At 47.0% G+C, this 13,427-nt stretch overlaps 1 protein-coding gene across 5 annotated transcripts in view; it reads right to left on the reverse strand.

The window, feature by feature from the left end:
• The window catches only part of DMPK (DM1 protein kinase), a 42,856-nt gene that overhangs the window by 15,344 nt on the left and 14,085 nt on the right, over positions 1-13,427 (reverse strand). For all 5 annotated transcript variants that reach the window (XM_061597053.1, XM_061597052.1, XM_061597054.1 and 2 more), the window contains exons 2-5: positions 4,698-4,789; positions 3,593-3,676; positions 2,254-2,349; positions 556-704 (exon numbers count right to left, since the gene is read on the reverse strand). In XM_061597053.1, coding sequence (XP_061453037.1) covers positions 556-704; positions 2,254-2,349; positions 3,593-3,676; positions 4,698-4,789 — 421 coding nt within the window. The remainder of the gene's footprint in view (positions 1-555; positions 705-2,253; positions 2,350-3,592; positions 3,677-4,697; positions 4,790-13,427) is intronic.

Here is a 13,427-nt window from a genome sequence, read left to right on the forward strand (position 1 = left end):
CAGAGGAGTCAAACGGGTTTGTTTGCAAAGAGATTAGCCCAGAAATTCCAGAAACAAAGCTGGAATCCCCCCCCAAAAAAACTGCTTCAGACATAGAGACCGGCAAAGGAGAAGGAATATCAGAGAAGGATCTGAGGAGTTGAGAAAATTCAGTGTGTAACTCAAATTATGCAGCTACCAGTGCTGGATTTGAGTTCTGCCCATTTTGGCATGTAGAATTAGGGAGGAGGACAAAAGATTGGGGGGGAGGCAATGGCAACAGAGTGGCCAACTGCAATGGTGAAACCCTGGAACTCCTCACCATCGATGCCTGAGCTGGCGGTGGCTACCCAGAAGTGAGAGTGTGTGGGTGACACTCTGCATGTGATCAGAGGCACTCCTTTCATTGATAGGAACCCATACATTCCAGAGGTGAAGCATGAGCCTAGTGGCTAACCAGACAGAGAGGCCTGGAGGGCCGCCTGGGATTTAGTGTCCTCTGCTGACACGGAAACATCCCTCTCTCACTTTCCAGCGCTCTCTCACACACACACGGCTCCTGCCTGCTCCACTTACCTGTGCACATAACCCATCCGGTGGATCGAGTCAATGGCCATCACCATCTCGGCCAAGTAGAACCGGGCCATCTCCATAGGGATGCGATCCCCAAATTTGCTCAGTAGCGTCAGGAGGTCACCCCCAACGTAGTAGTCCATCACTAAATACTACAGGGAAGGAGGAGGTGAGAATTCTTAAGAAGGGGTGGCGATTCCTCTTCTGAAGGCTGTTCATATAGCCCAGCCTTTGCCAACCTGGTGCCCTCTGGCTGTTTTGGACTACAACTATCCTGTATCACAACACCAACTGCAGATCAGGACCCCAGAAAAATCAAAGCCTTCTGCCTGCTCCCACCCATATCCAATTTCCTCACAGGCTGCCACCCCTAGAGGTAGAATTTTGAGCCTCAGTACTGTTACCATCGTACACAGAGAAAGATCTGGCAGGCATCCTCCCTTTTGACTTTCAGGCATCTCTTGAAGACTTTGTTGTGCTGACAGGCCTGTGCACCTATTTAAAATGTCTCTTGAGTAGCCAACCATTGTAATGACTGTTTTGTGTTGCTTTTAAATGTTTTTATGTTGCTGTACACCGCCCGGATGTTTTGTGAGATGGTGGTTTATAAATGCTTTGATAAATAAATAAATCAAGCACACAACTCTCTCAGCTGCACTTTAACGATATTATGATCTCCACTTTGCAGATGGAGAAGCTGAGGCCGAGGGTAACTCCACAAACTTAGCTAAGGCCACCTTGTGAATTCGTGGCTCTGGTGAAATTTGAAGGCGGGGGGCATCCAGGCTTCACTTGTACAATACACGGTTCCCTATCTTTATGCCCCCAAAGCTCAGGGCAGGTGACAGTTTTAATCAACTGAAACTACGTACTACCTCCACCGAAGGAGGCAAAATATGCCTCTGAACACCACTTGCTGGGGGGTGCAGGCAGGGAGAGCACTGCTCTTGTGCTCAGGTCCTGCTTGTGGGCTTCCCATTGCGGCATCCGGCCGGCCACTGTGAGAACAGGACCTGGGCCTAGATGGGCCTTTGGTCTGATCCAGCAGGGCTTTCCTTATGAAAAAGCTTCTCCATCTCAAAGGCTCACAATAAAAATTACATAGTTCCCTCCTGGACCCCAGGGCTGCACTCCCCATCATTCATCCCTTCTCTCCACCCAATTTTTAAAAATATCCTGACTCACCCCAAGCTCCAGTTAATCCCAAAACCACCCAGTGCAGACTCCCACCAACTCACACCCACCAACTCCCTAAAAGGCAACTCTGGAGAGCAAATCTGTCCATGGCTGTCATGTTCCGGGCCGGAATACCACCAATCAGCTGGCGTCCGGAACAAACAACAAAGGATGGGAAACATCAGTGCTTTGTTTCGAAACTGCAAAAGCATTTGCCTTTTAATGGGGAGGCCCTTAATCTCAGACCTGTGTGGGATGGCTGAAACGATCCAGCCAGTGGTGAAGAAAAAGTACTCTGCAGACGTCCTCCAGACTTCCCCCTCCTTTTGATGCTTCTGTCCTGACTTTCTCCTTGAGAAACTAGGTTCTGGGGCCGAGTCCTGGCTCCTGTTGTCTGCTTATGATTGTCTGCCAGAATTTCTGTCAGAGACAGGGTCGTGGGCCAGGTGGATCTTCAGGCTGGCCTGGCCAGATGGCCCCTCACATACTTATATAAAAAAAATCATACCCAGCAGCAGCACTCACCAGGTAATTCTCATCTTGGAAAGCAAAATGCAGCTGTGTGATCCAGCGCTTATCTCCATTCACCAAGACGTCCCGCTCCTCTCGAAAACAGGAAACCTGGCGGATGCAGCATTGAGACTGGTTTACTCTCTTATTTCCATTTATAATATTTGTATACCACCCCATTGCAAATATTCTGTGGGTGGATAACCATAAGGTTCAAGTCATAAACAGGTGACACACCTGCCACAACACAAAACTGAAATAAATGAATGCAACAGCCACAGAAGATTAATATGACAAGGAAAAAGCACTTAGAGACCTCAACATTGAAAGATTAATACTCCTGGGAACAGGTGTCTCCTCTGCCTGCTGCCCAAAATACCGTAATGTGGGTGCCAGGTGGGCCTCTCTGGAGAGAGCGCTCTGCCATTGAAAAGGCCCTCTCTCTGGTTGCCACCCACCGCATCTCATTTGGCAGGCTGCACAGAAAAGGACCTCAGACACCCAGAATTGACTTCAGTGCTTTGTAAAGACTATTGCACAATTAAATAAGAGCCCAGCCATGGATTTCGAGTTTGCCTCGGGCAAGTCCCTGTCAGCCGGCCTCCATTCTCCCAATCTCTATTTATTTTTATGAGAGAATTTCTAGTTCACCCTTCATCATATAATCCCAGGGTGGTTTACACATGCCACACAATTTACAAAATATAAATGTATAATATGGCAACCTCACTCACAGGGCTGTTGTGAGGACAAAGAAGATAATAAAAGTGCCACAGAAGTTTATATAAATCAGGTGTGGGGAACCCCAGGCCCAAGGGCCCAATGTGGCCCTCCGGCCTCTCAATCTGGCCCTTGGGACTTTACCCAGGCCTCCTGTTCCCCAGGCACACCTCCCGCCAGCCCTGCTGCACAGCCTCCTGGAGTGGTTTTGCCTGGGTAGAACATGCTCTTGAACAGCGACAACCCTCTTGCTTCCATGGACGGAGAGACGTATGAACAGAAATCCCTGACTTGTGCAGGGCTGGAATACAGCTGACTGTACAGAGGCATGTTAGTTGCTGGACAAACTCTTTTACCCCTGGCCCTGCCCACCACAGCCATCTGGCCCCTGGAAGGTTGCCAGCAAGGGAATGTGGCCCTGAGGCTGAAAATGCTTCCCCACCCCTGACGTAAATAATGAAGAAGAGAGGGAAACCCCAAAGGATGCTGGGAGGGCGGCATCCTTGCTGCGTAAAGCACTGCAGAGCTGTAGGCCACCCAAGCGTCCATGTTTCTGGCAGTAACTCAAAGGGCTAGTTTTGCTCTGTAAAGCCCAAGCCGCCTGCAGGGCCCAACTTGCCACCATCTTGCCTACCTCACCCCGCTTCAGCATGTCCCATTTGTTCATTATCTTCATGGCATACACCTGGGACGTCCTCTTCAGCTTCACCACCGCCACCTACACAGATAAAATGGGAGGGGGAAGGGAGGGTTTGTGAGGGAGGACATGACACCAACAGAGCACCCTCTGCGAGGTGAACAGGGGGCATCTGCTGTGGTCCTCCCAAAGGACAGATAAAATGTTGTATTTCGATTGAGTCCACCTTAGAGTTTGTGTAGGAGTCGGCTCGGCTCAAAACGCGGCTGGCCAAGAGGCCTTCCAAGGAAGTCTCCTCCTCATCTGGAGAAATCCACCCTGAATCCGGAGAGTGTCTTGCTCTGGGAGGAGCAGGTGGAGAACCACCAGAGTGGATCTGTGCATCACTAGTCCCTCATATTCTAGGCAGAAGTGTATGGAGTGGGGAAGGGCGGGTGCCTGTTCTGAGGAGGGCTTGTCAAGGTGCCTCTCCAGCACCCTAGTAGCTGACACCCCACCCCCACCCCAAGTTCTCTGGCCAGCACTTAAAATACAACTTTAGGGCAAAGAGAGGTGATAACGGTGCTGCCCCCTTCATTTCCACAAAACGCCTGATGTAGCCTTGGGAGTGGGCCTCAATGTGGGAAATAAATACGGCACCTGCCCTGGTGCTTCTCTTTTCAGAGCCAGGCCCGAAACCTTAAAAGCGGCAGAAAAACAAGGGATAACAGGGTCAGCCCGCATGAGCCGTCCTGGGGCATGAGGGCTCTAGGATATGCCCATCCTGCTGGTTGCTGACATCAGGCCGGGGGGCTTCTTGTTAACTGTTTAGCATGCCTCCACCATTACCAGGATCCAGTTCTCAGCTGCAGTCATCCCTGCTGGAACTTTGGCCTACGTCAGCCTTCATCAACCTGGTGCCACCCAGATGTTTTGGAATACAAGGCTGTGCTGGCTGGGACTGACAGGAATTGTATTCCAAAACATCTGGAGGGCACCAGGTTGGCAAAGGCTGGCCTGACCCCACAGCAAAGGGCTTGTGTCTACTCTGTTTTTGTCCGTGCAACCTTGCTGAAAAGTTCAGAGAGACCCACCAACAGGGTGTGGCTTCCGCCCTTCTCACCTCGCTGAAGGCTCCCCGCCCGATCACTTTGAGGATCTCAAAATCATCCCGTTGTAGCCGGAGCTCTTTCAGTCTGGAGGTCACTGGCTCCGCTGGTGGGAAAGAGATGCAAATTAATTTGGGGTGTGGGAGGGGGGGGATTATTATTATTGTTGTTGTTGTTAATAATTATAATGATAAGGATAATAATAAATGTTGTGTTTGTTTGTTTGCTTATTATTAAACTTATATCCTGCCCTTCCTCCCAGTAGGAGCTCAGGGAATGCATGTACAACACACATTGAGGACACCCAGAATAGGGCAAGACAGAAAACTATGGTTTAAAAAAAGAAACTCCCTTCTCATGTTCTGCCATGCCTGTTCCCTGGGATTGCTGGAACAGAAGAGAAGGGAAAAGCACATGCAGATCATCACTCAATGAGGCTGATGTGCTGTTGATTTGCCATTAACTTTGGTTCTGATAAAACAGATTAAATCCCCATGCGATGCAGCCCAGCTAGCTAGGGCTTATGAGAGTTGTAGCCCAAACTATCTGGAGGGCACCAGGCTGGCAAAGGCTGCCTTGTGGAATTCCCTGCCACAAGATGTGGCAGAGGCTACTGTCCATCGTGGCTTCTTATTGGGGACATATTATTGGAAGAAAATGGGCCTGCTGACTGTGTTAACCCCTGTCTTTAGAAAGCTTTCTTGTTCGTTTTATTGATGTGTTTGCCCCGGGCTCTTTGGGAGGGAGATAAATTATAACAAGAGAAAAAACAACAATATTTGGCAACTCTGAGGACAGGATGCTGAACTAGATGGGATGTTGACTGACCCGGCAGGATCTTCTTCTGTTCCTATGCCATGCTCTTATGTTATGTTGTTAGGATAACTAAACAAAGCCTCCATGTTCAGAAGACGTGTACCTCTAAAATGCCGGATGGTTCAGTGGTAGAGCATTTGCTTTGCACACAAAAGCACTTGGGTTCAATCCCCAATAGCATATCCAGATAGGGTTGAGAAGACCCCTGCCTGAAACCCTGAATAACTGCTGCCAGTCACTGTAGATCAGCCTCAGCAAGTTTGGCCAGTGGCCGGGGATGATGGGAGGTGTCGTTCAGCAACATCTGGAGGGACAAAGGTTCCCCACGCCTGGTGTAAACATGACAATACTGTGCTAGATGGACCAATGACCTAGCTCAGTACAAGGCAGCTTTCAAAGTTCCTATATTTGGGCAAACAGCAAGGGTTGGATCGGGATGTCACTTTCGTGCTCCCTCCTTATGCACTTTCCCAGAGGCACTACTGGAGCCAGGATGTGGGCTACATCCTGTGAGAGCCAGAGTGGCATAATGGCTAGAGTATCAGGCTAGGACCTGGGAGACCAGAGATCAAATCCCAACTCAGCCACAAAGCTTGCTGGGTAACCTTGGGCCAGTCACCATCTCTCAGCCTAACCCACCTCACAGGGTTGTTATGAGGATAAAATGAGGACAGGAAGGAGAACCATATATATAACACCTTGAGTTCCTTGGAGGAAAGGTGGGACATAAATGAAATAAATAAATAATAAATACATTGATCTTTTCTGATCCAACGAGGCTGTTCCTATGTTCTTATTAAGCCTTGGCATTAATTCTACACACACACAAAATCTCTTATTAGCTACTTCTCTTTTTCTCTGCTAATTTAAACAAGGCTTTTGCAAGTGGCCAAAACTAAGGGCAAACCTTGAGGAAATATTTATTCAGCATCTCAGCACTTTGCTGAAAAAGAAGGTCACAAAATGTGGAAATCTCCTTGTATGGAAGTAGTGTATGCCTCTTGAGCATCAAATGCTGAAGAGAAAAACTGGTGTTATCCATTATTTAAACAGCAAGAACAATCAGAGTTAATGATTAACCATCTCACCTCTGTTGCATTCACCAGGTAGCCTTGGGGAAGCCTTTATATCAGCCTTGGCTCCTCTCCCCGTCTACAATATGAGGATTACACAGCCAGGAGAGTGGCTATACTATAGCCAGCATGGATTTTTCACATTCCACCATGTTAAATTGAAAATATCCCCACATGCCATTCTGCTGCTTCCCATAAGCTCATTTCAAAACAAAACTTTACATAACTTATAGTCCTGAACTCAGAAACGCTTGCTTAACAACCCTCATAAGTTGTCATGGCAATACACAAAATACTCAGAGAGAATAGAGAGTTCAAAATCTGAAACAAGAGTAAAATAATCCAGACCCCTATTGGACTTTTTTCCGTCAGTGGTCCTATAATTTGTTGAAATTAATTAAAGATCAGCCATGTTCACAGAGTACATGTAATCCTATTACTGGCCTTATCCTGTACCCTGACCTTCATTTTCTGCAGTTTAAAAGTTAAAAAAATGCCTGGCTGATATTTAATTAATTTAAGAAAATTAACATTGGAGTCTAAGATAGTGCAGGCATGCTCAGTAAGAACCAACTGTCAGTGTTCTAAAAGCCAGACTCACAGCTGTTTGGCTTGGCTAATCAGGGGGCCACACCCATGGCAGACACTGATTCCACTTTAAACAGTCATGGCAGAGCTCCAGTGGCCAGAGTGGTTTAACAGTCAGCTCCTCTTCTGGGGATTGTAGCTGTGTGAGGGGAATAGGGCGTCTCCTAATAACTCTCAGCACGCTTCACAACTACACTTCCTAGGATTCTTTGGGGGAAGCCATGACTGTTTAAAGTCGTATGTCTAGTGTGAATGTGGCCAGGGACAGCTCTGGTTTAAATTTGGGTGGGAGACAACATGTGTCTGCTATAGAATAAAAAGATGGGAGAAACCCTGAAAGATAACTATTGTTAACAGTGTTTTCCTTTTGGAAAGGAAATGGGTTTTCCTTCTGCCCAGTGCCCACCCACTCAATCTTCTCTCCCTCCTTCTTCCCCTCCCTCCCACCCCTCTACCTTCCTCACTACCCCTCCCCTCCCCCTCCCTGCCCTTCCTCCAGGTCAGTTTCACCTATCCTAAGCATGACAGCACAGGAGTAAATCCCATTCAACTCAATAAGCATGAAAATGATCAAACCTGCCCTCCCCTCCTCCTCCCTCCTACCCTCTCCCTCTTGCCCCTCCCGTTCCCCTTCCTTCCCCCTCCTGCTCCTATCCCCCTTCCCTTCCCCTCCCCTCTCCTCTTCCCCACCTCCTCCCCCTCTCCCCCTCCCCCTCCCATTCCCTTTCTCCCCTCTCTATCTCTCCCTTCCCTTCCTCTTGTCCCTTTCCTCTCCCCTCTTTCTCCTCCTCTTCCTCCTCCCCTCCCCAGACCTCCGTCCCCCTTCTCTTCATCCCCCACCATGGCCAGTTTCACATATTCTAAGCCTAATTGAATTCAATAAGCATGCAAACGATCAATCCATTCTCAGCAAACTTGCACAAGATCTTCTCTCTTACCTCCCAGATTAAAAAGCAGAGGAATTCTCTAATAAGCAAAAAAACCTCTTATGGTTTAAGAGCATACCTATAGCCAACATATATTTCTATCAAACGTTAAAAAGTGGGGAAATTGGGCAGCTATAGTGAATGCACCAGGGGAGCAGGAGACCTGACCTCTCCTCGGAGATATTGTACTGCCCTACAAATTTGTAAAAATGCAGACACGATTTGGGTTGGTCTTTCACAGTCCAATCCATTTCCTGTGTAGCTTGGAAGAATTTGGTAACGTGCCTCTGAGCATATGGTGAGTGGTGTGAACATCTGCAATCAGGACTGCATCTTTAAAGATGGAGAATTACATTTTTGGTATGTTTGTTGGTGTTCTTACTTTGCTTCTTTCCTGTGCTACTACTGTTTCTACAGAGATTCTAACCTTGAAAATTATATTTCACTCATTCATCCTAGAAATCTGTCTCAAATCTATTTTTATTAATTTCAAAGTTTTTTCATTGGTCAATGTCATATGATGGTGAAGATATCCTTTTGTGTTTCAAACTGGAGGTTATATTCTATTTCTATTTTGGGTGCAATAACAGTTGAATCTGAAATTGCAGCTTTGATGTAAAATTAGACTGATTACAATATGTTGCTATTTAAGCAATGAATGTAGCTGTTGGAAAAAAACAAACTTGGCCTGCCCAAGATGCATGTGTTCAGCCTGCTATGCTTAAACCACTCCACTTGAGGAAAAGTGTGCATGGTCAATTAAAAACATACAGCACACTTAGATATTTGCTAGAATATATTTCACCTCTCACTGTTTTATCTTGTGCAAACCAAGACACTCTTCATGTCCACTGGAGACTATTCTCCAGAATAGTCAGTGCCATTATTCCACAATTGTTTTTGGAATTTTTAAAGTGTAACTTATGCAAAGTGTTGTTGTATTTCACATATTCACAGAAACAGAAGCAAATACTAATAATAATAATTTACCATAGGAAACTTCACTAAAATTGCAAAGTAAATCAAACATATTTAAAGTGACTATCTGAACTATATCAACTAACAACATTGCTTCCTCCTTGCTAAAACAATATCAGCACAGCACATGTCTTGTTTCTTTTATTTGGGCTGATCGCAGGCGTTTCCACCTCTCACCATATGCTCAGAGACAGGTTACCAAATTCTTCCAAGCTACACAGGAAGTGGATTGGACTGTGAATAATAGTGAATATTAGTGAATAATAACACCCACCTACCTTATAGGGCTATAGTACAGATTACTACTTTGGAACCACATTTAAATGTGATATATATATGCTCAGATTCAGAAACCATTATCAGGAAATCGTGAGGTTGAGATGAAGGATAAAAATACGAGAAACCAAACCATCACAAGTGCCCCCCATAACAGCAGTAACATTTATTTTTATTTTTATTATTGTCATTATCATCCTCCTCTTGTAAAGATTTTTTTGTTGAGGCTTTCCTTGACCCATCAGACTGGGCCCTGCTTGACGTCTTTGATTGCTCTGAATTTCTGTTTTATTCACTTTTGTTGTTTATTCTGCTGTTTTATTGGTTTTAGGTTGTCTTTTTGGATTTTTTTCAATTATATATATGGTTTGCTTTTTAGACTGTACACCATTTAGAGATTTTTGAAATGTTAAGCAGTATTTAAATGCTTTTAATTAATAAATTATTGATGTCATTGTTATTACTACATTTATATCCCACCTTTCCTACCAGGTGGCCTGCATGGTTCTCCCGCTCCTCATTTTATCCTCACAACAACCTTGTTAGGTAGGCTAAACTGAGAAGCAGTGTCTGGCCCAAGATCTCCTAGCAAACCCATGTACAGACTCTGGCCAAATTTGCAGTTGAATCTTACTTCAGCTCTGGTGATGGGAGTGTGTTCCCCCACACACACACCGCACTTCAGGGCGGCAAGGTAGCTTCAAGGCAGGCCAACTCTTTCTCCATCAACACTTTGCCACCAATATCCTCCCTCCAGCATCTTTCACCCATGGTGGCCGTCTCATTCTGCCTAATAGCAAGGCTGGAACTGCAGAGCACTGACATGAAAAAGCCAGGGAAACCTAAATAATTCTTTGCCAACCTTTCTCCATGCTGGCTGGGGCTGATGGAAGCTGGAGAGCCCCAGGCTGGTGAAGGCTGATCTAGAGTGCCTTCAGTCCTATACCCACTACAGGAAGATGTGCTCACTTTTATTTTCGTGCCTTAGCTACCCAATGGTGGATGGTCCTTTGGGATGAGCAAGAAGTGGAAAAAAAATGGTATTTTTGAGTCCACCTGCTGTGGCCTCTGGCCCTAGGTGTTGGCCTCACTCACTTCACCAAATATTAATAGCCGGCAAGCGCTTCCCTTATACAGCAATGCCAACTCTGGAACGGGGTAGCATGACTCAGATGTTTCTTAGGGATGGCCCCTCTGCACCCGAGGCCTGAGCACATGCCTTAAAATAAATGTGTAGCCAAGTGATGGGTGGGTTTCACGTGACCCACCAAGCGGGTCAGGTGACCTCAGCAGTTGGCGTCAACTGGATGACTCAACTGCCAGCCTGCAAGGCAGTAATTTCTTTGAGATTTGGTGTTTAGGGGGAAAGATACCCCGAGGATCTCAAAACGATTTCCTCACATGGTGACAGAAAGATAAAGCACAGAGATGCTGGGAGAAAGGAGCAATTGCCTGCTTGGCAGAGAGACAGCTGGAAGTCTGGGGCAGGGAGCAAAGCAGTTTATAAATAGCTTAAGGATGTGACCAAGGAGGTTGGAATGAGGCTTGTTTGGTGAGGAGAGCTGGGATTGCAAAAGACCTGGGGAAAGAAGCAGGATAGATGGTGGCAGAGATAGGGGGGAAGTGTGGTATGCTTGGCCCTCTGGCTCATCTCCTTCCATTTCCACCCCACTCCCTTACAAGAGCCTCCCTGGATCACACCAACGGTCCACCTTGTCCAACAGCACCCTGTTTCTTGTGGTTAAAACCATGAACTGCGCTCCCACAGTAGGTGGTAATGGCCACCAGACTTAATGGTTTTAAAGGAGGATTAGAAACATTAATGGCAGATAAGGCTACCACAGGCTACAAGCCACTCTGGCTACGCTCTGCCTCCACTGTTGAAAGCCGTAGGCCTCTGAATACCAGTTGCTGGGAATCACAAGTGGGCAGAGGGCTCTTGCACTCCGGCTAAGGTTACCAACCGTACTCTTTTAAGAGTACATGTACTCTTTTTGAGATGGTGCAACAGCATACTCTTACTTTTCACTTATCGAAGCCAAATGTACTCTTTTTGAAATGACAAAATGATGGTAACCCTAACGCTGGCCCTAAGTGCGGGCTTTCCACTGGAACATCTGGCTGGCCACTGTGAGAACAGGGTGCTGGACTAGATTTGGGCCATGGGCCTGATCCAGAAGGCTCCCATTATGTTCTTATGCCTTTCAAGCTCCTTGCCCCCCCCCAAAAAAGCTCTTGAAGGGTAAATACTCCAAGCAGATTATCAGTTGCAATTGCTTCTCTTTCTCTTATACATGGAACTGTTTTTACCTGCAACTGTTTTGTTCTTATAATTGTACGTTTTATTGTTGTAACCTACCCTGGGACCTTACAGTAAAGGGCAGGAAAGAAGCCAAATGATGCTGGAGTCAACGGGCCTTTGGCCTGATCAAGCAGGACTCTTTTAATGTTCCCACAGTAGCCAACTATTTTTTGTTTTCCTTTTTACATCCATATCCTGCCTTTCTTCTGCCATGGAAGCCAGTGGCATACATGTGGTTCACAGGCTGTCACCCACCCAAGGAACTGATTGCCAGACCCAGACCTACTTAGCTTCAGCCCACGCCCTAACCCAACCTAGATACCTCTGAGAAACCCACAAGGAGGGCATGAAAGCAGGTGTGGGGAACATTTGGCCTTCCACATGATGATGATCTACAATCTGGATTCCTGCATTGAGTAGGAGGTTGGACTTGATGGCCTTATAGGCCCCTTCTGACTCTACTATTCTATGATTCCCATCAGCCCCAGCAAGCATGGCCAGGGATGGTGGGAGTTGTAATTCAGAAATTTCTGGAGGGCCACAGGCTCCCCACACCTGGTCTATCACATCCTACCCCACCTTGTCAACCGAAACATCATGGACACATTCAAGCCCCTGCCCCCTGGTTCAAATCTTGCCTCTTTTCAAGTCTAGCAGGGACCAGATAGAGGTGGTGCTCAATCCTATCCCTTTAAATGCAGCCTGAACACAGATTTATCCTGGTGAAGCTCTCTCTGTTGCTTATTTATTAATTATTTATTTATTACCTTTCTTTTCATGATTGAAACCCAAGGCGGCTTACATATGGTTCCCAGGCAGTCTCCCATCCAGGCACTGACCAGGCCTGACCCTGCTTAACTTCAGCAGGGTGCTGGCCTCATGTGCCTTCAGACCATAGCCTGGGGCCATGCTTGATCTTCATGTGGCAGAAGCTTCACCTGCTTTCTCAATAAAGGCACTGGAGGGGAACCAGACCCCGGGGGTAAGAGAGAGGAAAAGGCAGCAGCGCAACCAAGGTCAAGGCCTCGCGTGCCTCACGAGAGTCCTTCGTGTGCGCCATTTCAACAGGTCCAGCTTGTCATGTCAGAGGGGGGAGGAAAACAGCAGCTGCTCAGGGTGTGAGCCTGACTTAATCTTCCCTGCCTCAACTGCTCAAAACAGGACTGCTGGAATCCCCTTTTCTACTCAACTGCTAAAGATACACAAACCCTCCAAACTGAAATAAGCCCACCAGCCTAGGATTTCAGCCCAGCGCTGGCTGGACGCTCTCTCTGCCTCCGCCCCGTTTTTTGCCGATCCAGGCAGACAGCAAAACAAAAGCAAACCCAACAAAACCCAGTTAGGCTCATGGGAGTCCTTGATGGGCCACCGACACCGTACATGGCTGGTGCAGCTGAGTGAGGCTTGATGCCTCACAAGTTCTGCAGGTTCAGCATCTGGTGATGACTTGAACAAGCTTAAGGGTAATTATATATATATAACCTTTGGTCTTCCAGATGTTGCTGAACTACAACTTCCATCAGCCCCAGCAAGCATGGCCAATGGCCAGGGAGGGTGGGAGCGGAAGTTTAGCAACATCTGGAGGGCCAAAGGTTCCCCACACTGGTCATATATAAGGAGCTGTCACATTAAAATGGGACCTCCAGGCACTCTGACTCCATATTGGATGCTGGAGATGGTCATGCTGTGCTTGTGGGCTTTTACCAGAGGCCTCTGGTGGCCCATTGTGGAAAGCAGGAACCTAGATTCGGTGGACTTTTTGGTCTGCTGCTTTCATCCTGAGGC

The sequence above is a fragment of the Rhineura floridana genome, chromosome 15 (genome assembly GCF_030035675.1).
Source record: "Rhineura floridana isolate rRhiFlo1 chromosome 15, rRhiFlo1.hap2, whole genome shotgun sequence".
Classification (NCBI taxonomy): domain Eukaryota; kingdom Metazoa; phylum Chordata; class Lepidosauria; order Squamata; family Rhineuridae; genus Rhineura; species Rhineura floridana.